At 49.1% G+C, this 25,331-nt stretch overlaps 1 protein-coding gene across 3 annotated transcripts in view; it reads right to left on the bottom strand.

Moving 5' to 3' along the window:
* The window catches only part of LOC140403246 (uncharacterized), a 125,330-nt gene that overhangs the window by 82,574 nt on the left and 17,425 nt on the right, over positions 1 to 25,331 (bottom strand). For 2 of the 3 annotated variants that reach the window (XM_072491014.1, XM_072491015.1), the window contains 5 exons: positions 14,452 to 14,665; positions 10,547 to 10,635; positions 7,549 to 7,688; positions 4,755 to 4,948; positions 147 to 195 (listed from right to left, as the gene is read on the bottom strand). In XM_072491014.1, coding sequence (XP_072347115.1) covers positions 147 to 195; positions 4,755 to 4,948; positions 7,549 to 7,688; positions 10,547 to 10,635; positions 14,452 to 14,660 — 681 coding nt within the window. In that variant the 5' untranslated portion in view covers positions 14,661 to 14,665. Of the gene's footprint in view, positions 1 to 146; positions 196 to 4,754; positions 4,949 to 7,548; positions 7,689 to 10,546; positions 10,636 to 14,451; positions 14,666 to 24,784; positions 25,125 to 25,331 lie in introns of all 3 variants that reach the window. The other variant, XM_072491013.1, reaches the window with a different exon arrangement.

Below are 25,331 nucleotides of genomic sequence, written 5' to 3'. Positions count from 1 at the left end.
CTCCGGTCAGCACTTACCAGCTCTTGGTCAGGTAAAGATCGAGAATGGAATTGGAATTCAAACCTGTGTCTAACCCATTCAGTGGCACTGACGCCTCGACTAAACAAGTGACTATTCCTTCAAATAATCGGCAATGAGTTACTCACCTTGGAGAAGACTTTGTTTTGCCCATTTTTATCAATTGGTACAAGTAATCTGAAAGAAATGAATACCAGGACATTGAGTAGATTCTCTATTAGCTGCAAAGCCTGCAGGAGGGGCTTTATTCGATACATCTACTTTACATCTCATAAATGTCTGTGGTCTCACAGACTCCATGTTAGGTTCCCCTTTGCAATAACTCTGCTGTGGTCTCAGACACTCCCAGGCAGGTAGGCAATCAATTCTTGATCTTCTATTAAATGAATTTTTAAAAATGAGACTTACTGAAGGCTTGAATGGGGTTTTTTATGATGGCAACGAGTTTAGGAGGGAACTCTAAACACCAGGTTTAGATCAATGAATATGGTGAGGGGGGGAGGGGGGGGGGGGTGGAGAGGTTGGGGGGGGATACTGAGAATTTAGAATCAGAGGACTGAAGCCTCTGGGATGACCATAAGACACAGGAGCAGAATTCGGCCCATCGAGTCTGCTCCGCCATTCAATCAAGGCTGAAATTTTTCTCATCCCCATTCTCCCCATGACCCCTGATCCCCTTATTAATCAAGGACCTATCTATCTCTGTCTTAAAGACACTCAGTTATTTGGGCCTCCACAGCCTCCTGCGGCAAAGAACTCCACAGATTCACCACCTTCTGGCTGAAGAAATTCCTCCTCATCTCAGTTTTAAAGGATCGTCCCTTTAGTCTGAGATGGTGTCCTCTGTTTCTAGTTTTCCTATTAGTGGAAACATCCTCTCTACGTTCACTCTATCCAGGCATCGCAGTATCCTATAAGTTTCAATAAGATTCCCCCCCCCCCCTCCCTCATGGGTGGCATGTGGGACAGTGGTTAGCACTGCTGCCTCATGGCACCAAGGACCCAGGTTCAAATCCAGCTCTGGGACACCGTCCATGTGGAGTTTGCCCATTCTCCCCATGTCTGCGTGGGTCTCGCCCCCACAACCCAAAGATGTGCGGGTTAGGTGGATTGGCCAGGCTAAATTGCCCCTTAATTGGAAACAGAATAATTGGGTACTCTAAATTTATTTTTTAAAAAAGAGAGGGCGACACGGTGGGGCAGTGGGTTAGCCCTGTTGCCTCACGCCGCCGAGGTCCCAGGTTCGATCCCGGCTCTGGGTCACTGTCCGTGTGGAGTTTGCACATTCTCCCCGTGTTTGCGTGGGTTCCGCCCCCACAACCCAAAGATGTGCAGGGTAGGTGGATTGGCCACGCTAAATTGTCCCTTAATTGGAAAAAAATGAATTGGGTACTCTAAATTTAAAAAAAAAATGTTAATTAAAAAAAATCCCCCCCTCATCCTTCTAAACTCCAATGAGTACAGACCCAGAGTCCTCATCCGTTCCGATGTAGACTGACCATAATTCTAGTTTCAAACTCCCGACTGGCCATGCCACCCTGGTTTGTATTTAAAGCCCGATTGTTTGGGTGAAAGAGCTGAGTGCCAACCAGGTTGGGCACCAACAGAGCTCGACAAGGTTATTGTTTGGCTTGTCGTTTTAATTGTCCATCTCACTCACTCCTAATCTGACCACCTCGAGCCTCAGCTCGCTCCTCTATCCCCAGTAAAGCAGGAGGAACGCCCGTCACTTTTCCACAGGGTACTTCCCAACCTTCCAGTCCAACAGCAAGTTCAACAATTTCAGATCGCAAGCCCCACTCCCAATGCTTTCAGTCAGTGGTGGCACTGATTCTGCGATTGCCACTACGGACACAAAAACAGGAAATGCTGGACAATCCAGCAGGTCTGACAGCATCTGTGGAGAAAGAAGGGAGCCATCGTTTCGAGTCTGGGTGACCCTTTGTCAAAGCTCTAGGCACATTGTTTGTTACCAGACTGATCACCACCACCTTTTGCCTTCACCATCATTCCATCCGTAATGTAATCACTCCTACTTTCCAGTGTTTTGGAAAAAGAGGTGATGCAAGGGAAAGCTCCTGGAAAACGGGCACAGGGGAAGACCCAAGATGGCCTGGATGGTTAATATCAGAACTTGGACTGGCCTCCATCTCCCTCTCTCTCTATCGGACGGGCAAGGAGGGCAGTGGAGAACAGAAATCAGTGGAAAAAGATTCTCCATAGTGTGGACAACCCTCGGAATGAGCACAGACGAAAGACAGACAACGGACGGGATTCTCCCAGCCCTGGGCCGGGCCAGAGAATCCCCACGATTCTCCGCAGGGCGGCGCCATTGGTGTTGGCGTGGTTGGCGCGGCGCCGGTCGCGGGCCGCTCTACGCGGCCTGACCCACCGATTCTCCGGCCCGGATGGGCCGAGCGGCCATAAGAAAAGAGCCGAGTCCCGCCGGCATCGTTCTAACCTGCTCTGGGCCGGCGGGACCTCGGCGTGCAAGGGTCGGGTGGCCACCTGTGGGGGGGGGGGGGGGGGGGGGGGGGGGGGGGGGGGGGGGGGGGGGGGGGGGGGGCCTCCGAAGTGGCCTGGCCTGCGATCGGGACCCACCGATCGGCGGGCCGGCCTCTGAGGCTGGGGGCCTCCTTTCCGACGCGCCGGCCCATGTAGCCCTGCGCCATGTTGCGTTGGGGCCAGCACATTGAAGGAGGCCACTGCGCACGCGTGTGTTGGCACCGGCACCACTGCGCATGTCCTCGTTGGCGCCGGCGCAACTGCGCATGCGCGGGTCCCGCGGCGCACAGTTCGCGCCGGGATCTGCAGCTGGAGCGGCACGAACCGCTCCAACGCCATGCTGGCCCCCTGTAGGGACCAGAATTAGATGTGGGAGTGGCTCGTTCACGTCGTCGTAAAACGCGACGCCGTTTACGACGGCATGGACACTCTGCCGCGGGATTGGAGAATTCCGCCCAACACCTTCCACTCTTTACAGCCTTCTGTAGTGATCTGCATATCTGTATGTACACAAGGGGTTAATGTATAGACATAACAGCTAAGTGATCACTAGATGGCAGCACTAGAAAGGGGTATAAAAGACAGACAAGCCCAGTTCCGCCTCTTCATGTGTATAGTGCCTAGTGACCAGAGGTAGCGAGAGATGGCTCAGCGTGCATGTGTAGTTATTCACAGTTAATTCTTATTCAATCTTGCTTATTTAACATCGAGTATAAGTATTGGAGAGAGAAAAAACTCACAGTTTATTTGTTAAAGTTACTCAATGAATTATTTGATTTCATTGGAAGACTACGAGTGTCAATCAACATCGAGTAAGAGATCATCTTGGTAAGAAGCAAATGAGTAACATATATTACACAAGGTAATGTAACGCCTTCCTTTTATCTCATCCCTGATTCTGCTGTTGCTTAAAATCTGTAGCATCCCTAATATTTTCCAGTTATGATGAAAGATTTTTCAACCGGAAATGTCACTTTACAGATGCAGCAAAATTATTTTGTGGAATGAGTGTTACTGGCAATGCCCGCGTGTGTTGTTGCATTCCTAATTGCCCTTGAATTGAATGGACATTTCAGAGTAAATCACATGTGGGTCTATAGTGACATGGAGGCCAGACCAGGTAAGGCAGCACATTTCCTAGTAAACTAGAAGGTTTTGTTTTTACAATACGCAGCAGCACGGTAGCAGACTGGTTAGCACAGTTGCTTCACAGCTCCAGGGTCCCAGGTTCGATTCCCGGCTTGGGTCACTGTCTGTGCGGAGTCTGCACGTTCTCCCTGTGTCGGCGTGGGTTTCCTCCGGGTGCTCCGGTTTCCTGATGTGCAGGTTAGGTGGATTGGACGTGCTAAATTGCCCTTAGTGTCCAAAAAGGTGGGATGGGGTTACTGGGTTACGGGGATAGAGTGGAGGTGTGGGCTTGGGTAGGGTGCTCTTTCCAAGGGCCGGTGCAGACTCGATGGGACGATTGGCCTCCTTCTGCACTGCAAATTCTATGATCCTATGATTCTAGTTGCATGGTTACCATTACTGAGACTGGCTTTCAATTTCAGATATTATTAATTGAATTTAAATTCAAAGGTGGGATTTGACCCTCCCCTTTCCCTGGAGTAGCAGACTGTACCGCCAGACTATTCCAAGATGGCGCTGGAGCATGGCGACTCTCGGCGAGCTCTCCCAAACAGATCCTCTTTTTACATCTCTTATAACCGTACTAATCTTTTAAAATTTAATTCTATCGCTAACATTATCACGAACCTTTCTCTTTTATCTTCTCTTGCAGGTCTGAAGATCAACCGAGGCCAGTGGAGTGGACCTTTTGACCCGACTTGACCTGACCTGGCTGCACTCCTGATGACCCGACCCGACCTGGAAGCTGATGAGGCCCAAACCGGAAGTGCGGCCCCGACCTCGATTTGGACCGGATCCGGACCTCGGAGCGCCGATCCGGCCTTGGTACCGACGCCAGCCCTGGACCACACGATCACCTGATGTCGGCGTACCTTGTGTTGCCCTATTATGTATTTCTTTTCATGTACTAAATGATCTGTTTGAGCTGCTCGCAGAAAAAATACATTTCACTGTACCTCGGTACACGTGACAATAAACAATATCCATCCAGATTACAAGTCCAGCAACGTTACCGCTGTGCCATCATCTGCCCAGGATTCCCAGCATTATTCCAGCATATTGGTTTACCAATTCCCAATCCCATCCCCTTTTCTGGGAGTTACCTGAAGACAGCATGCCTCTGCTGTTGGACCATCCTCATGATATCGTTCCTGAGACATTCTGCGTAGAGGGATATGGCTCTCTGGTAGTTTGGACCAATGATGACATAAATCAGGAGAATATCGACAGATGGAGGGATGTCATAGAAAGTTCCTGTAAATATGCTCGGGCCTGTGAGAGCGGAAAGCACCTGGATCTAAGAATGACATAGCAATGTATTCAAAATGTCTTCATTCACATGCAAACCCATCCAACATTCTTAATAGGCTTCAAAATGGGCCTAAAAATCCAGATGATAAAAGTTTACAGGATGGCCTGGATGGATAATATCAGAACGTGGACTGGCCTCTCTCTCTCTCTCAATGGGACGGGCAATGAATGCAACCACTCCATAACCTTCTGGATCCCTCTCACTCCCACCCCCCCATCCCTCTCACTCCCCCCCCCCCCATCCCTCTCGACTCCCCCCCCCCCCCGACCTCTAGACCTCCTCCAACCTGGCAATTCTCACTGATGGCTGCACTCCTCAATCTGGCCCCGTGCACATCCCCGATTTCCATCTGCTCCACCTTGGCAGCTGCGCCTAAGCTCTGGAATTCCCTCTGCCTAACCCTCCGCCTCTGTGACACTCGCATGAGGCCCAGGATCGCCACTGCATCCCAGGCCACAGGTAGATGATGGTGGGTGGGGGGGAGGGGGGGGGGGGGGGGGACCTTCTCCTGGGTACCTGTTGGCAACCCCACATGGCGATATCTCGTGTGCTGCTGGGCTAATACCAACAGCAGTGCAATAAGGCCATTAAGTGGGCACTAATTACCTCTGTTGGCTGTGGGGCAGGAAGGTCATCCATGGGCTTTCCCACAGCAGCCACTGACTTAATTGGGGTGGAGACAGGGAGAAGGTGGAGACCCCACCCACCACCTGATTATGCCCACGCCCCCACCCCCCACCCCACCGCTAAACATGCCACAGGGGAGGGGCATTAAATTCGGCCCTATGTAAATACAGGTTGTTGTTGACGTTATGGCGGTCGATCAGGAGAACATTATGGAAATTCTCTTCCGGTAAGGCTTGAACCAATATTCCCAATGATGTGCATAAGCCTCAGGCTGAGGTCGATTCAGATGTTCTGGGATGGCGCCCAGGAAGACCTATTTTCAAACATCCAGACTCGAGACCTATTAAGCATTAACAGAATCCATTGGCGACTTTACAAGTTTAACGGAACAATCTCCAGCTCATAATAATAATCTATATTAGTGTCACAAGTAGGCTTACATTAACACTGCATGAAGATACTGTGAAAAGCCCCTAGTCGCCACATTCCGGTGCCTGTTCATGTACACGGAGGGAGAATTCAGAATGCCCAATTCACCTAACAAGGACGTCTTTCGGGACTTGTGGGAGGGAACCGGAGCACCCGGAGGAAACCCACGCAGACACGAGGAGAACGTGCGGACTCTGTACAGGCAGTGACCCAAGCCGGGAATCAAACCCAGGTTCCTGGCTGTTAGTGAACTGAATTGTTCAAAAGGAATAAGTAGAATGAAAATTCCTACATTTCTCAACCCCAGGACATCCCAAGGTTTCACACCAATTAAGTATTTTGGAACACACACTCTTGCAATGTAAGAATTCCAGCAGGTGAATAGCAAGATCCCACGAACAACAATATGATAACGAGCGGACGATCTGTTTTTGTGATGCTGTTAGAGGGTATTGATGCTGGACAGTGAGATGCTATTGACCAGGAAGATGTCCCCTGCTCAGAATTTTCAATAACCCTCGAGTACTTTTACATTCACCCGCTAATTAAGCGGAGAAGGCCTTGGTTTAATGTGTTATCTGAAAGAAAGCACCTCAGAGAGTGCAGTAGTTCCTCCTTACTGCATTTGTTGGTGTAGATTTTTATCTTCGAGTTTCTGGAGTGGGCTCAGAGATAAGAGTGCAAGCCGCTAATCCACAGTTGACTCTGAATCGTGATTTCATAGAATTTACAATGCAGAAGGAGGCCATTCGGCCCATCGAGTCTGCACCGGCTCTTGGAAAGAGCACCCCACCCAAGCCCACACCTCCACCCTATCCCCATAACCCAGTAACCCCACCCAACACTAAGGGCAATTTTGGACACTAAGGGCAATTTAGCATGGCCAATCCGCCTAACCTGCACGTCTTTGGACTGTGGGAGGAAACCGGAGCACCCGGAGGAAACCCACGCACACACGGGGAGAACGTGCAGACTCCGCACAGGCAGTGACCCAAGCCGGGAATCGAACCTGGGACCCTGGAGCTGTGAAGCAATTGTGCTAACCACTATGCTACCGTGCACGGCGCAGAGCGACATCTCTCTTGGAGGTGTTTCCCGTGCCACTGAAGCCTAGTGAACCCACCTCACTGTCAGCGGATGTTTTTTTGCGAGGTTAGGATCTCGACTGGAACGGAAATAACTATTTGACCCATATTAATAATAACGTAACAGTAAAGACCAGAAACGGAAACAAAGGAGAAGGCCTTGAAGCACATTAAACATGTTCAAAGTTACACCCCCCCCCCCCCCTTACTTCTTCCTGTAACCTCAGCTCCAAAAACAGCAAATTCAACATGGGAGGGACTCGGGTAAGATGACAGATTTAAGCAACAGTGGTCCAAAACAGAAAAAGTGTCAATCGCGTTCACCAATGTGACTTATATATTTCCAAGTCAGCATGGCGTGTAATATTCAATGGAACAGCATGGCGTCCAACATTCAATGGAACAGGACTGCGGGGACTTCAGAGAGGAAAAAATAAGACTCACTGTGCAACCGCTTGTGTGATGTAGAGTAGCAAGGGGAGGTGTAACGCTGTGCAGAAGCCAGCTGTACTGTTTGACATGAACTGGAGAGACACAGCGCAGGACGCTGGGCAAGCCCCACACGTGGGAAGAGGTGGTGGAACCTGCAAATTAGAATGAGAAGAGAAAATTAACTTGAACGTGGCTGAGAAAAAGAGATGTGCTGTGTAAGCACTCGTCAAGGCAGATCACAAGGTTACCAACAGTAAAGGGAGCAACAATTTATATTGCAAGGGAAGAAAGTGCTGATTGGTTCTGCAAGTGATTGGTAGAGATGTTGTCATGGAGAATGCAGCAGGGAGCAGTTAATTGCCAAGCTTGTGTTTAAATTCAAACCTGGCCGGTTGACGCCAGCCTGTCCATTGCGACCACGGGTGCAAGGTGAGATCACACGCCCTATGCTGGAGTTTGAGACACTAACAACCGAGGAATTGTCAGATGTAAAACCCTCCACCTTCTAAAAGGACAAGGGCAGCAGATGCATGGGAACCCCACCACCTGTAAATTCCCCTCCAAGCCACACGCCATGCTGACTTGGAAGTATATTGGCCACCCTTTCACTGTTGCTGGGTCAACATTTGGAACTCCCTCCCTAACAGCACAATGTGTGTACCTACACCACATGGACTGCAGCGGTCCAAGAAAGTGGCTCACCACCACCTTCTCAAGGGGCAATTAGGAATGGACAATAAATGCTGGCCTAGACAGTGACACCCACATCCCGGGAAATAATTTCAGAGGTCGCTATTAGTTACTTTCTGGATTGGATTGGATTGGATTTGTTTATTGTCACGTGTACCGAGGTACAGTGAAAAGTATTTTTCTGCGAGCAGCTCAACAGATCATTAAATACATGGGAAGGAAAGGGAATAAAAGAAAATACATAATAGGGCAACACAACATATACAATGTAACTACAGAAGCACTGGCATCGGATAAAGCATACAGGGTGTAGTGTTAATGAGGTCAGTCCATAAGAGGGTCATTTAGGAGTCTGGTGACAGTGGGGAAGAAGCTGTTTTTGAGTCTGTTTGTGCGTGTTCTCAGACTTCTGTATCTCCTGCCCGATGGAAGAAGTTGGAAGAGTGAGTAAGCCGGGTGGGAGGGATCTTTGCTTATGCTGCCCACTTTCCCCAGGCAGCGGGAGGCGTAGATGGAGTCAATGGATGGGAGGCAGGTTTGTGTGATGGACTGTGCGGTGTTCACGATTCTCTGAAGTTTCTTGCGGTCCTGGGCCGAGCAGTTGCCATACCAGGCTGCTTTCTATGGTGCATCTGTAAAAGTTGGTAAGGGTTAATGTGGACATGCCGAATTTCGTATGTTTCCTGAGGAACTTTAGGCGCTGTTGTGCTTTCTTGGTGGTAGTGTCGACGTGGGTGGACCAGGACAGATTTTTGGAGATGTGCACCCCTAGGAATTTGAAACAGCTAACCATCTCCACCTCGGCCCCATTGATGCTGACAGGGGTGTGTACAGTACTTTGCTTCCTGAAGTCAATGACCAGCTCTTTAGTTTTGCTGGCATTGAGGGAGAGATTGTTGTCGCTACACCACTCCTCTAAGTTCTCTCTCTCTGTCAGCCTGGCTGATATGATAGCATGATATAATGAGGACAACAGATTTACGGTAACTTGGCAAAAAGAGGAAAGCGGGAGATGAGAAGGTTTTTTTTGCCGTGAGCCACTGTGACTGGGACAGCACTGCCTGAAATAACAGAAGAAGCAGATTCAACAGCAACATTCGAAAGGGAAATGAATAAATATTTGAAGGGGAGAAAATTGCAGAGTTATGGAGAAAGAGCAGGGACACGGGTCCCTGCAAAGAGTTATAATGGGCCGAATGGCCTCCTTCTGTGCTGGAAAGTCCTTTGGTTGTGCGATTGAGCATGGATTTGTTAACGAATCACAGCATGCACTCTTTATCAATTAGCCTGCAAACTCAAACAACGATATGAGAAATCGAGGGGCTCTACTCATCATTGTTTCCTGTTTTACCAGTTGAACAGTGCGCTCTTGAGTGGAGTTCAGTCCGATTCCAATGGCGAACCGATTGAAAAAGAAAAAGACCCATTTACCACCCCGCTCCCACCACCCCATCGTCCACTCCACCCCCTCCTGAAGGCACTGACTCATTCACAGATTCCATTGGTGCCTTACCCAAATGCCCTCTCTATGTGCGGGAAGATCTTAGACGTTATAATGTTAGCAGAGAGAGGATGGAATCAGAGGTATATTTTCCAACAGTCACCAGGAGTCATTTTAACTAAGGCCCGTTGAGGCAAAATGAGCAATAATGAGTTAACTAAAAATGATACACCACTGTACACCATCCTCTGGTATTCCATTTGACGGAACTCAGGAGATGAGGAATTCAAGTGTGTTTTTTTAAAAACCTATTCCATGGGATGTGGGCGTCGCCGGCTGGGCCAGCATTTGTGGCCCAGCCCTAATTGGGACACGCTGTCAAAGCTTTTTCTCTTGCACCAATCAGGTCAGAAGCAAGATTGCCAAATTTCAACGGTGTCTTGCTGGGCTATTTCAACTGAGGGTCAACCACATCGCTGTGGGTCCACAGTCGCATGTAGGCCAGACCGGGTGAGGGCGGCAGATTCCCTCCCCTAAAGGACATTAGAGAACCAGATGGGTTTTTACGACAATCGCTGATAGTTGTCATGGCCGCCATTACCGAGACTCGCTTTACAATTGCAGATTTTATTCCCTGAATTTAGATTCCACCAGCTGCCATGGTGGGATTTGAACCCGTGCCCCCCAGAGGGCTAGCCTGGGTCTCTGGAATATTAGACCAGTGGCATTGCCGCAACGTCACAGTCAACAGAAAACCTCCCCACCTTGGCTGAGTGTGCAATTCAGTATATGGCAGTGAGGCAAAGTGTCAGCAAGTTGTATGAATGGTGTCACAGTGAGAACAGTCTTGTCAGGCCTAGCTGTTTTCAGTTACTGTACCTGAAATGTACCCGATAGCAGTAGAAAATGTCGGGAAGTTGAGATCGGAAAGGATTCTTTCAGTTGGCACGGAGTTGATTAAACGGAACCTGCAGAGCACAAGTATTTAGATAGTAACACCCATGTATAGTAGTGCAGCAGTTATTAGAACAAACCAACATCCCGAAAGCCATTGACATGAGTTAACCATTTGGCTTTTTGACAAGATTCCAGAATGCTGTATAGATACGATACGAACCAGGAGCAGGATTAGGCCACTCGGCCCCTCAAGTCTACTCCACCATTCAATGAGATCATATCTGATTGTAACCTCAATCTCACAATCCTACTGACCCCCCAATATCCTTTCACTCCCCTTGTTAATCAACAATAACATACAACAGTATCTTTTTTAATAGTCATTTCAACAAATTGCAGTTGTAGGTAGTCTTGCTCTTACAGAACCATGACTTACTGTACCCAGGCACCCCATTTATAGTCCGTTTTCAATGTCTTATTAATTACATTGTTAAGGTTTAATGGCAATTACATTGTTTAACAGACGATGGGTATTTGTATACCTATAATTGGGGATAGCTGGGACACTGGGATGGGAGCAGTGTTGACTGTGAACTAAGTCAATAAACTCTCTCTGGCAAAGATAGCAGCCAGATCTTAGTTTTAATGTCACCAATTGGCGTGGTTCCGGTTAACATTAATAGGCCTTGCTCACTGCAGCGAAAGTCCAGCCATGCCTCAATTTTGAAATCCCCATCACTGTCTTTAAATCCCTCCAAGGCCTCACCCCTCTCTAACTCTGTAGTTTCCCCTAGCCCTAGAACCCTCCGAGGTCTCTGTGCTCCTCCAGTTCGGGCCTTCGGCACGTTCTCAATTTTCATTGCTCCACCATTGGCGGCTGAGTCTTCAGCTGCCTGGACTCAAAGCTCTTCATGTCCCTGAGTTTAAACCTCACCGTCACTCTCTCTCTCTCCTCCATTTAGTCATCCATTCAGCCATAGAGATTGGGGGAGTGCGGGATAGGGAAGGCAAAATGGTGCTGAGCCCAGAGAGGGTCAATGAAGTCTTCAGGGAGTTCTACGGAAGGTTATAAGAGTCGGAACCCCATGGGGAGGGGGAAGGGACCGGTTGAGGTTCCCAAGGGTGGAAGTAGAGCGGGTGCAGGGACTGGGGGCCCCGTTAGGGGTGGAGGAGATAGTCAAGGGGGCTGGCAGGCATGCAGACGGGCAAGGCCCCGGGCCCGGACAACTTCCCCGTAGAATTTTATAAGACGTTCTTGGAGCTGTTGAGCCCGCTCCTGATGAGAACCTTCAATGAGGCAAAGGAGAAAGGGATCCTCCCTCCGACAATGTCGCAGGCATTGATCTCGCTTATCCTGAAGAAGGAGAAGGATCCGCATCAGTGTGGGTCCTACAGGCCGGGATCGCTCCTGAACGTGGATGCCAAGCTGTTGGCAACAATTCTGGCCACCAGAATAGAGGACTGTGTCCCGGGAGTGATTGGGGAGGACCAGACGGGGTTTGTTAAGGGCAGGCAGCTGAACGCGAATGTGAGGAGGCTCCTGAATATTATCATGATGCCCTCCAGGGGGGGGTGGGGGGGGTGGTCTTTGTCAGGGTGGAGTGGGAGTGGGGGGGGGGGGGACTGGCTCTGCCGAACTTCTGTAGTTATTACTGGGCGGCCAATGTGGCCATGATCAGGAAATGGATGATGGAGGAGGAGGCGGCGTGGGGGCGGTTGGAGGCGGCGTCGTGTAGAGGCATCAGTCTAGGGCACTTGTTACGGCTCCGCTGCCGTTCTCGCCGGCGCGATACACCACTAGTCCGATGGTGACGGCGGCACTGAGGATCTGAGGGCAGTGGAGGAGACACAGGGGAGAGGAGGGAGCCTCGGTGTGGACCCCGATACGGAATAACCACAGATTTGCTCCGGGTAGGTTGGATGGGGGATACCAAGGCTGGTATAGGGCAGGTATTAGGAGGATGGGGGACCTGTTTATAGACGGGACTTTCTCTAGCATGCAGGCGCTGGAGGAGAAGTTCGGCCTGCCCCCGGGGAATGCGTTCAGGTACCTCCAGGTTCGGGACTTTCTTAGAAAACAGGAGGGGACATTTCCGCTGCTGCCCCCGCGTAGGATCCAGGACAGGGTGGTGCCTGGCATCTGGGTAGGGGAGGGGAAGGTGTCGGACATCTATCAGGAGCTGCAGGAGGTGGAGGAAGCCTCAGTGGAGGAGTTGAAGGGCAAGTGGGAGGAGGAGCTGGGTGAGGAGCTGGATGAGGGCCTGTGGGCCAATGCCCTGGGCAGGGTGAACTCCTCCTCATCATGTGTCAGGCTCAGTTTAATTCAGTTTAAGGTGGTGTATTGGGCGCATATAACGGCGGCAAGAATGAGTACGTTTTTTGGGGTGTAGGACAGGTGCCCGAGATGTGCAGGGAGTCCGGCAAACCATGCCCATATGTTTTGGGCATGCCCGGCGCTTAAAGAATTCTGGCAGGGATTTGCAAGGGTGATGTCCAGGATTTTGGACACTCGGGTGAAGGCGAGTCCAACAGTAGCGATATTTGAGGTGTCGGAGGATCCGGGAGTGCAGGAAGCGAAAGAGGCCGAGGTACTGGCCTTTGCCTCCCTGGTAGCCCGGAGACGGATCTTGCTAATGTGGAGGGACTCGAATCCCCAGAGTGTGGAGACCTGGGTTAGCGATATGGCGAGGTTCCTCAGCCTGGAGCGAATAAAGTTTGCCTTGAGAGGGTCCTTGATGGGGTTCTCACGGCGGTGGCAACCTTTCCTTGACTTTCTAGGGGAACAGTAAATGTCAGCAGCAGCAGCATCCTGGGGGGGAGGGGGTTCAGGTGGGGGTACTGTTGATCCAATGTGAGGTGGGCATGGAGGCAAAACCCACCTTGTTCTGTTTTTTAAAAAAATTATGTTGTGTAAGTAGTTTCACTGTAAGCTTTGGGGCATGTTTATTGTTATTTTTTATTACTATCTGTATTTCTATTTTTGTTATGTAAAAACTCTCATTGGAAAAACTTTAATAAAACATTTATTAAAAAGAAAAGTCATCCATTGAAAATTATCTCTTTTACCAAATTCTTGGATGTCTAATTGTTATGGGCCAGGGTTTAAAAAGTGTATCATGGAGTTCACCTGACCTATAACTTTTTGTTGAATTTGACTAGGATGAGCGCAAGAGCCTTCACATCAGGTGTGATTCAATTGACTTCCTAGACACTTTAATCAAAACAAGCTTCATTCTAAGAATTTAATTAACATTTATATAAACACACAGCAAGAATTTTTATCAATTACAAATGTTAAGTTACCCCCCCCCCCCCTCCCCAGCTACAGTAATCTATGTATAACACTTAATGAATTCCCCCTTTAACTGTTCCAATTCAAAAACAAAATCTCATAATCAAAAAAAAACTTTTCATCGGCATGGCCCAGCACTCTGCATTCTCACTTGAATAAGACTGGCTTTTCCTGAGATTCTGAACCCGTCTCACCAGCAGGTTTAACCCCTTCTGCAAAGTAAACTATATTTTTTAAGTTACTAAAGCAGGTAGCTATAATCAAGTTTTTTCCTGGAACAACTCTTTAAAATGAAAATAGAAAGAAAGGAACAAAACACTTCTTTCTCCCAGAGACCACAGCAGTCAAATCTGAAAGTGAAACTAAGAAACTCTCACAGCCACAGCTCAGCTCCACCCACCAAATGACATCACTGAAGCCATGTGTTAAGGCAAAAACCTTTCTTAAAGGGACACTCCCATGGCACTAATCTAATATCTCGATCTTCACACGGCACGGTTTCAAATTCTGGTTGAAAATTGCTCCTGTCAAGCACCTTGGGACATTTTACTGCATTAAGGGCGTGACACAAATGCAGGCTGTTGTTGCTGCTTACCGTTCTGACCGCTGTTGGAGGCGACGGACAAACCCCATGTACGGGTTGCGTGGCAGCTCTGCCCTGTTCAGCAGCTCGATGCACAGCTCCTCCATGCTTTTCTGAAGCCCCGTGGCGTCCAGGTATTTCCACAACATGTTCAGTCTCCGAGCTAAATTCGGGTCGCTGGACTGAGGGGCTTTGGGCCTCGCCAGCAGGCGTCCTGACATTTCCTCTGTTGAAACATTCAGACCGGAAAATATTTTGAGCCGCTTTTTAAAAAAAAATGTTCTGCTCACAGCCCCTCGAGGAACAAACAGGCTATTGCCCGGATACCAATCTATAGTTACTGGCCATCCTCCAATTGAAAATTGGTGGAGTAATCCAGAGGATTAGAGAAGGTAAAAAGAGGATTCATCTAATCAAGCAAAAAGAATCTGGTGAAAATATAATCTGAAAATAAAGTATCTAAATATTTATCTGGCCAGAGATGTGTGACGCACACTTTAATGTTTTAAATGTACTATTTGGAGGGGTGGGGGGGAGAGAGAGAGACAGTGGTATTGTGGCAATGTTGGTAATCCAGAAACCCTGGCTAATGTTCTGGGGGCATAGATTCACATAGGAGCTGGTGGAATTTTAATTCAGTTAATATATCTGGATTACATAAAGCTAGTCTTCGCGTACATGGTTGTAAAAACCCATCTGGTTCACTTTTCCCCACCGTCAGCACGGTGACACAGTGGTTAGCAATGCTTCCTCACGGCACCGAGGTCCCGGGTTCGATCCTGGCCCGGGTCACTGTCCGTGTGGAGTTTGCACATTCTCCCCGTGTCTGTGTGGGTCTCACCAACCACAACCCAAAGATGTACAGGGTAGGTGGATTGGCCACGCTAAATTGCCCCTTAATTGGAAAAAATGAATTGGGTACAATAAATGTTTTTTAAAGTTCATTTTTTCCCTTTAAGGAAGAAATCTGCCACCCTTGCCTGGTCTGGCCTACATATGACTCCAGGGGCAATGCGGTTGACTCTCAATTTCCCTCTGAAGCAGCCTAGCGAGTCTCTCTCTGTTCAGTTAGGTGGAGGTTAGATGGATGTGCAGGTTAGGTGGACTGGCCATCCTAAAATTGCCCCTTAGTGTCCAGGACTGTGCAGGTTAGGCGGGGTTACAGAGATGGGGCAGGGGAGCGGGCCTAGATAGGGTGCCCTTTGGGTCGGTGTAGACCTAATGGGCCAACTGGCTTTCTTCTGCACTGCAAGGATCCTATTCAATGGCTAACATGGGCTGAAGGGCCTCTTGCCATGTTCGGGAGTCGAGGGCTCGGGGACAAGACCTAAAAATTAGAGTCAGACCCTTCAGGATTGAAATTCAGAAACATTCCTACACAGAGAGGGTGGTACGTTGCAACCCCTTCCACAAATGGATATTGGTGCCAATTGTTCATTTTAAATCTGAGATTGACAGATTTTTTTGTAACAAAAGTGGTCACGTGATGGCACGGCTATTAAAGGGTTATGTGACAGAAATGCGGTAGTTCTCCCCGGAGCCTGGGCTGAATAGAAGTGTTTAAGAGCTGCTCAGATGACTCAATAAACTACTGTTCTTATCAATTCTTGATCGCCAGTCATTGGAACCCCCTCATCGCCCTCAGCACTTCTACAAAAAGTATTAATGATAATAATCTTTATTAGTGTCACAAGTAGGCTTACATTAACACTGCAATGAAGTTACTGTGAAAATCCCATCGTCACCACACTCCGGCGCCTGTTCGGGTACACGGAGGGAAAATTCAGAATGTCCAATTCACTTAACAAGCACGTCTTTCAGGACTTGTGGGAGGAAACCGGAGCACCCGTGCAGGGAGAACGTGCAGACTCCGCACAGACAGTGACCCAAGTCGGGAATCAAACCCGGGTCCCTGGCGCTGTGAAGCAATGGTGCTAACCACTGTGCTACCGTGCCGCCCAAAAGGAAATGGGGCAAAGGTGGGTACATGGAGTTCAGTCACAGATCAGCCATGAGCTCATTGAATGGTAAGGATCAGGTTTGAGGGGCTGAATGGACTCCTCCTTTTCCAATATTCTTCAGGAAAATTGGTTTACTCAATAAGGCACTGAGCTAGACAAACCAGGAAGATCCCCCCCCCCCCCCCATCGAGATCATTAATCTCTGCCATGCTGGAAAGAAGGGGTGTTACAATGGGCCTTAATGCCTATGGGTCAGGAAAGTTGGGGTGAAGCATGTAATAGGACAATAGGCAGAATGCTCTTGTCCTCTGATGAGAGTAGGCCTCCGGGTCACCTCAATTGCCAACATTTATTGTCCAGCCACAGCACAGGAAGAATGCTCTCTTGAGGGCAGGCAGCTGGTGCCCACGAAACTGCACACCCAGCAGGAGTCATAGAAACAAGAGGCGACCATTCAGCCTTCCCAGTCTGTTCTGTCATTCAAGGAGATCATGTCTGATCTAAAACTTAACTCTAGTGACTTGCCTTGGCCCCACTATTGCTGGAACAAAATCTCATATTTAAAATTATGAATTGAGCTCGCTTTCCAATGGCAGAGAGCTCTGCCCTTTGTGTCAACAAGTGTTTCCTAACTTCGCTCCTGAATGGCCTTTAGGTTATACTCCTTGACCCTAGCACCTGAATGGCCTTTAGGTTATACCCATTAGTTCTAGGCCATGAATGGCCTTTAGGTTATACCCCTTAGTTCTAGGCCATGTATGGCCTTTAGGTCATACTTCTTTGTCCTAGAGTCCCCTCACCCACCTGCCTCCCCCCACCCCCACCAACAAGAAACATTCCCCTCTGCCCACCAGATCAATTTCTTTTACCATTTTCAGGAGAGGAGGGGATAAAACTGGGGCTTAAAGGCGTAGATGAGTCAAAAGGGATGCTCACGGCTTCTTAAAATTTGGCAGCGCGCCAAAATAAATCCGGCAAACTTTCGCTGTCTGTGAAACCATTCCCCTCCAGCTGTGCATATTACCTGGAATGGGGCCTGACTATTCCCAGCCTTTCAAACTATATAATCAGCTCCTTCTCACCCAGCGCAACCTCAGGACCCAATGGCTTACACCAGCTGCCAAGGATATCAGTGTAATGGCCCGGACTCTGTGGTCAGGCGCCTGTCAACGCCCTGGAGAAAGCTGCCCACAAGTATCGAGTAATGTCTGTGACGCGGTTTCCCCTCTCCCGATGGCAGTTTGAATCTGGCGCCATGTCAACGGGGCGTCTTGGTGAGTGGCAGCAGTGACGTCAGCAAGCAGCTGAGGAGCCAATCGCATTGAAGACGTCACACACTAGGAAGTTAACGGCGCTCAAAACACCCTTCACCTCAACTTAAAATTTTCCATTGCTTTTAACTTAAATTTTTCAGGTAACGGAACATATGATCACAGGTGGATCAGGATGAAAGCTAAAACAAAGATGAACTTTTGAAAGATCGATGTGTATATTTTAATATTTTTACTTTATATTTTTCAGGGTTTTAAAAAAAAAAAGGTTTATTAAGAATTTTTAACAGAATTTTCAACCATATAAACAAACCCCCCCCCCCCCCCCCCCCCGTAACAAAAAAGAAGAAAAAACTCGCATAGCAAGACATAAGCATGGCAAATCAATATGATACAGAACTTTGTACATTGGATTCCTCCTGTACCTATCAGTTTTCCGGATCGTTTATGTTTTTCTTGCTCAGATGCCCCCCCCCCCCCGAAGAACCCCTCCCCCAATCCCTCCCACTCCCCCCCCCCCCCCCAGAAAGAGATGTCCCCCCCCTCCCCTGGGTTGCTGCTGCTGTCGACCGAACTCCATCTAACGCTCCGCGAGATAGTCTAGGAACGGTTGCCACCGCCTGTAGAACCCCTGTGCAGACCCTCTCAGGGCAAACTTTATCCTTTCCAACCTGAGAAACCCTGCCATATCATTTATCCAGGCTTCCACACTGGGGGGCTTCGCATCTTTCCACACTAACAAGATCCTTCGCCGGGCTACCAGGGACGCAAAGGCCAGAATGCCGGCCTCTTTCGCCTCCTGCACTCCCGGCTCGTCCGCTGCTCCAAATAGTGCTAGCCCCCAGCTTGGCTTGACCTGGACTTTCACCACCTTAGATACTGTTCTCGCAACTCCCCTCCAGAACCCATCCAGTGCCGGGCATGACCAAAACATATGGACATGGTTCGCCGGGCTTCCTGAGCACCTCCCACATCTGTCCTCCACCCCAAAGAACCTACTCAGCCTCGCCCCCGTCATATGCGCTCTGTGAACCACCTTAAATTGCCTGGCACACGAGGAAGAGGAATTAACCCTACTTAGGGCATCAGCCCACAGACCCTCCTCAATCTCCTCCCCCAGCTCCTCTTCCCATTTACCCTTCAGCTCCTCTACCAAAGCCTCCCCCTCTTCTTTCATCTCCTGGTATATCGCCGACACCTTGCCCTCTCCGACCCATACGCCCGAAATCACCCTGTCTTGAATCCCCTGTGCCGGGAGCAGCGGGAATTCCCTCACCTGCCGCCCCACAAACGCCCTCACTTGCATGTACCTGAAGGCATTTCCCGGGGGTAGTCCAAATTTCTCCTCCAGCGCCCCTAAGCTCGCAAACAGGTCTCCCATTCTTCTAATCCCTGCCCGATACCAGCTCTGAAACCCCCCCTCCATTCTTCCTGGGACAAACCGATGGTTATCTCTGATCGGGGACCACACCGAGGCACCCATCGCGCCCCTATGTCGCCTCCATTGCCCCCAGATCTTTAGAGTTTCCGCCACCACCGGACTCGTGGTGTACCTTGTCGGCGAGAGCAGCAACGGTGCCGTCACCAGCGCCCGCTGGCTTGTTCCTTTGCAGGACGCCATCTCCAACCACTTCCATGCCGCCCCCTCTCCCTCCAGCACCCACTTACGGATTATCGCCACGTTGGCTGCCCAGTAGTAGCCACCCAGATTCGGCAACGCCAACTCTCCTCTATCTATTTTTCAGGTTTTTTAACAATCGGTAATTTGACTATCGGTAAATATGAAATGAGCTTTTCAGTGTTTGTTTTAAATAAATTTAAAGTGCCCAATTCTTTTTTTTCCCCCCAATTAAGGGGCAATTTTAGCCTGGCCAATCCACCTACCCTGCACATCTTTGGGTTGTGGGGGCGAAACCCACGCAGACACAGGGAGAATGTGCAAACTCCACATGGACAGTGACCTGGGGCCGGGATTGAACCCGGGTCCTCGGCGCCGTGAGGTGGCCGTGCTAACCACTGCGCCACCGTGCTGCTCGGCCTTTCAGTGTTAATAGTATCCAAGCCGGTTGATGAGACACAGCTCTCCTCCCACACAGCCCAGTGTCCCAGATATTGCTTATTTATAACTGATTTTGTCAACAAATATCAATGTTAACTCATTATCATCAAACCGGCATCCCTTATCGATACTGTTTTAATAATGAAATAAAAATCAACGAACTAAACAAAGGTGACAGGGGTAACGTCCCCTGGTGGGGTATTGTACTAATATAAAACATCAAAAGGAAATATAACTAATTAAATTGCCATTCACAGGGGTGATGATGGAACCCAAACCCCTGCGGCACCCACCAGTCGCGGAAGGGGTCCCTTATATATATACTCAAAGACAATTAATACCTGCTTATCTTAATCGTAACAATGTATTTGACATTAATAAACCTTAGTGACATCATTCAGGACCAGTAAGTGATTCGGAACTTGGAGCGCTGTTTAATGTTTAAAAACACAGTTACGCCTCGTTCAACCAAGCGTAACTTTTGCTGTTAGAAGCAGAGGGTGCTAGAAATGCTCAGCCAGTCAGGCAGTATGTGCCAGCGAGAAGGAGAATCAACTTTTGAATTTTTTTTTTTTACAGGAGGCCTAACTGTGTAGAAGCTTTCGTCGAGTCATTGATTGCTGGGGAGGTGGCAGTCTGTGGCAGCCTCTACATGCAGCCAAAGTTGCTGTCCGTTTTGATGGAATAATGATGGTGAACACGGGCAGTTTTGCTGCCTTTACCAATGCAATAGTACCTGACTGCTTCCATGAGGATGAAGAGCCCACCTAGGGGACAGATTAATGCCTATCCATCGCATGGGATTGTCAGTAGTGTTAAACATCACATATTGTTGGGGGGCATAGTGGTAATGTCACTAGCTGGCAATCCAGAGACCCAGGTTAACCCTCTGGGTAGTAAACTCAAATCCCACCATGGTAGCTGATTGAATTTAAATTCAATTAATAACCCAGGAATTATAAAGCTAGACTCAGTAATAAAGTGGAGGTCTTGAATTCTCTACAGTGCAGAAGGGGCCATTCGGCCCATCGACCTCAGCGTTGACCGTCTGAAGGAGCACCCCGTGAGCCCACCTAACCTGCACATCTTTGGACTGTGGGAGGAAACCTACGCAGACACGGAGAGAGAACGTGAAAACTCCACACAGCCAGTCACCCAAAGCCGGAATCGAACCCGGGTTCCTGGCGCTGTAGTGCTGATCCTACAGCGCAGTGGTAACAGCCACACCTCTGGGCCAGAAGCTCTAGGTTCAGGTCAAATGCCAGGACTTGTTGGCCATGGAAGGCACGGATCAATGGGGCTGAAAATCAGATCAGGAATTCTTCCATCACTATTCTCCAAAGGTGCAAAAAAAGGTGTGCGCGGAGTATTTCCAGCACTTCCTGAATCCTCATACACACTAAACATGCCTGCATTTTAGATGACAAAATAGTGATGGTTGTGAGTGGAAGTTATGAACACAGACTCCAGGTGGTGCTGTGTCACAGTTTCCAGTGTTATAGTCAGGCCACACGCACAGTGCTGGACAATGAAATTCTTCAGTGTGTGTTGATGTTAAGAGATTTTAGTGTCAAACTAGCATTAGAACCTGACCTGACTCCAGAGGAAGGCTGTGTCCTTCAGGTTATGACTTAAAGATAATTAAGTGGCTATGACGGACGGCATGGTGGTCAGCACAGCGCCAGGAATCCAGGTTCGATTCCGGCCTCGGATGACTGTCTGTGTGGAGTTTGCACGTTCTCCCAGTGTCTGCGTGGGTGCTCCGGTTTCCACAATACAAAGATGTGCAGGTCAGGTGGATTGGCCAGTTTAAATTTCCCCTGAAGTGTCCAAAGGAAGATGTGTGGGGGTAGGGTGGAGGACTGGGCCTAGGTAGATGCTTTTCCGGAGGGAGGGTTGGTGCAGACCCGATGGGCAGAATGGCCTCCTTCTGCGCTGTAGGGATTCTCTGGCGAATGAATTAAAACACACAATTTTCTACCATCCCCATGAAGGCTGTATACATCCCCGCCTTCCCTCTCAGTCAGTGGTGGTGGTCACAGCATCGGCTGCTGCGGCTTTGGCATGGCAGTCACTGCTGCATTTTCTGCAGGAGAAGACAGTGGGCAGAGAAGGTGCGCAATTCGCTGGCCCTTGTTTTTTTTTTCTCTGGCCCGCCCAAGCTTTTCATTTCTGATCTCCCCTTCCAAACAGCCGGCCCCCAGGGGTCACCGACTGTCTCCCCAATTGTCGGTGTCAATATCCGCCATCTCCCTTTCCCAACTCCCAGGGAGTCCTTGTGGTGGAGGTGTGGGACGTCGAGGAGGTCGTGACCCAGTGACAAATACACTGGACGGGAAATATGGCACTGTGTCCAACAGGCCATTGTGATGTGTCCAGCGTGTGCCTGTGCATGTGTGTGGGTGAAGAGAGTTAGCATGCTTTCCAATTTTGTGTGCTGATTTGCTTCTCATTTTCACACTGCTGACTGGCATGATTGCCAAAAAGAGGGGCAAATCTAGGATTCTTTCCTTGTCAGCGCACATGAGCTGAAAATATCTTTCCGAGTCTGTGCTGCAGTATCTTACTTGGTGTCACTCATAGTTGTGGTAGTCAGTGTCCCTCCACTAGAGGCTTTATTCACAACTGCGCCTGAAGCTCTTACAATTTTACTAGAATAGAATCCCTACCGTGCATTCGGTCCATCGAGTCCGCATTAAGCCCTCTCCCCCACAACCCCTCCTAAACTGCACATCTTTTGGACCGCGGCAGGAAACAAGAGCACCCAGAGGAAACTGGGTAGTATGGTAGCATAGAGGTTAGCACAGTTGCTTCACAACTCCAGGGTCCCAAGTTCGATTCCCGGCTTGGGTCACTGTCTGTGCGGAGTCTGCACATCCTCCCCGTGTCTGCGTGGGTTTCCTCCGGGTGCTCCGGTTTCCTCCCACAGTCCAAAGATGTGCAGGGTTAGATGGATTGGCCATGCTAAATTGCCCTTAGGTTAGGTGGTTACTGGGTTACGGGAATAGGGTGAGGTGTGGGCTTAAGTGGGCTGCTCTTTCCAAGAGCCAGTGCAGACTCAATGGGCCGAATGGCCCCCTTCTGCACTGTAAATTCTATGTCTATGAAACCGACGCAGACATGGGGAGAACGTGCAAACCCCACGCAGACAGTCACCCAAGGCCGGAATTGAACCCAGGTCCCTGGCACTGTGAGGCAGCAGTGCTAACCACTGTGCCGCCCTGTTTGAATGGCTTCTACGAACTGTAATCGATAATTTTATGTACCTAGAAAGCATCTTTCACAACCCCAGTTTGTCTCAAAGCGCTTTGGAGCTGAAGAAGTTCTTCCCAAGTGCAGTCACTGTACATTGTAAGAAACGCAGAGTGCACAGTAAGCTCCCACAAACAGCGACGCCAGTTGCTAATCTATTACCTGGCTCACACTTGACGTCCCGGGGCAATCAACACGAACTTTCCGCTTTGAGAGGAAAGAAAATCATGAGAAACAGACGAACCAGTTGTCTATCTTATTGAAGTTTGCAGACATGGGTCCCACCAACAGTAGTGAGAGTCGTTTTCGCAGTTTCAATGTGCAAAAAGCTGAGTTTCAGTGGGTTGCGGAGGAGTTTGTTGGTTAATACCAAAATTATTAGGCTGCCGCTAGCTAGTCCATTGCTGTTTTGCAACTTTACTGTCAGTGTTACAGATGCACGCAACCGCTCTGGTTGGGGTATAAATGCAGCGTAGCCAATGCTATAGTTTGAGCCCCTCCCATCCTCATCTGAGGTGCTCACACCTAGAGGGCCACTGGGTGTCGAGTGGAAGCCAGACGCTTCCTTGCAAACATGAAGCTAGCCGATTGTCATAAAAACACACCTATTTCTTTAATGTCCTTTGAGAAAGGAAATCTACTACCTTTACCGGGTCTGGCCTACATGTGACTCCAGATCGACAGCAGCCCCAAAAGAGAAAGAAAAACAGTCAAATGGAAATCAAGGGTACCAGTAAAACTTGGCCGAGCTAGGCTGGTATACCTTAAAATACCTTCAGTATTACTGGTGCCAGTATTACTAGAGTTCCATTGTAAGGTATCAAGACTAGCTCGGACAAGTTTTACTGGTACCTGTTCGGGTACACAGAGGGAGAATTCAGAATGTCCAATTCACCTAACAAGCACGTCTTTCAGGAGGAAACCAGAGCACCCTGGCACAGACGTGATGGACCGAAGGGCTTCTTCCTGTGCTGTAAAGTTGTATTTTTAATAATCTTTATTATTGTCATCAGTAGGCTTACATTGACACTGCAATGAAGTTACTGTGAAAAACCCCGAGTCGCCACATTCCGGTGCCTATACGGGTACACTGAGGGGGAATTCGGAATGTCCAATTCACCTAACCTGCACGTCTTTCGGGACTAGTGGGAGGAAACCAGAGCACCCGGAGGAAACCCACGCAGACACGGGGAGAACGTGCAGACTCCGCACAGACAGTGACTCAAGCCGGGAATCTAACCTGGGACTCCCGGGACCCTGGCGCTGTGAAGATTCCATCACTGATTTTTTTTTCCAGCTGGAATTTGAACATTTTGAACTTCCCTTCTGCTGGGAGGGGGCAGGGGAGGCCTGACTCTCCACAACCCCTCCGAAATGGCCTAACAAGCCACTCAGTTGCCCTCACCTCTTTCTCAAGGGCAACTAAGGAGTGGTCGAGGATGGTCAGCGACCACTTGGTGAAGAGGAAGCAGAATTAGCGCCTCTGGCACTGCCCCACTCCCTGGGCTGCACTTGGGCCGCATTAAAAGATTGATTCCGGTCCTTGGGGGTGGGGGCTTGAATCCACAACTTTCCCCAATGAGAGCTGGACTTAATAAGGCTACTTTATTTTTTTGCAGCCACAAAAATAACCTTGATGGGAGTGGGCGGAGACCCTGTTTTTCAACAAAAAATACATGGACATCCGAAGTTACTGTTAAGCATGGCGGTCCCCGGAAATTAACATGCAATCAACATGGATTATGTGCCAAAGGAATAGAATGTCATTATAAGCAAATTTATGCACTGTATAACGTACTTACTCCGAAGGCTGAGCCGTCTGCGTTTAACTACAAGGAGAACTGACCGCACAGATTATTTACCCCCATTTGTTAATGAGTGTCTTCCACACTGCGTCCGTAGCAACAGCACCCGCAGTGTCAATAACAGGAAGGGAGTGCGGATGTCTAAATACTGAATGGCTAACCTGGCAATGCCATTCATAAAAGTACAGCTACCACATCCTGGTACAAGAAGGCATTGCTTTGTTTTTAATGTCCCGTAGATTGTACTTGCAGCCAAAAAAGGTCTGTGCACTTGAAGGCTAAGTAACTTCAACCAAGGTTACATTGGTCAGGCAGACACTGGGAGTTTCACTGCGAGCTGAAAAAAATAAGTGTGTTTGTAACTCCTAACTTCACAGGCACACACCAGAATTACATTGAAAAAGCGTGCACGGGTCCCTAAAGGGCTGACATAATTGTGGGTTTGAAAACCAGGACACAGAGTAGAGCAAATGTCCCCTAGAAGCTTCACAGGGGCACAGTCAGACACAGCATTGGCACATCGAAGAATATGGGCTGGGGTAGA

This window comes from Scyliorhinus torazame, chromosome 27 (genome assembly GCF_047496885.1).
Source record: "Scyliorhinus torazame isolate Kashiwa2021f chromosome 27, sScyTor2.1, whole genome shotgun sequence".
Lineage (NCBI taxonomy): Eukaryota > Metazoa > Chordata > Chondrichthyes > Carcharhiniformes > Scyliorhinidae > Scyliorhinus > Scyliorhinus torazame.
Note: the sequence above shows the minus strand (reverse complement) of the source record. Positions and strands in the feature narration are given on the sequence as shown.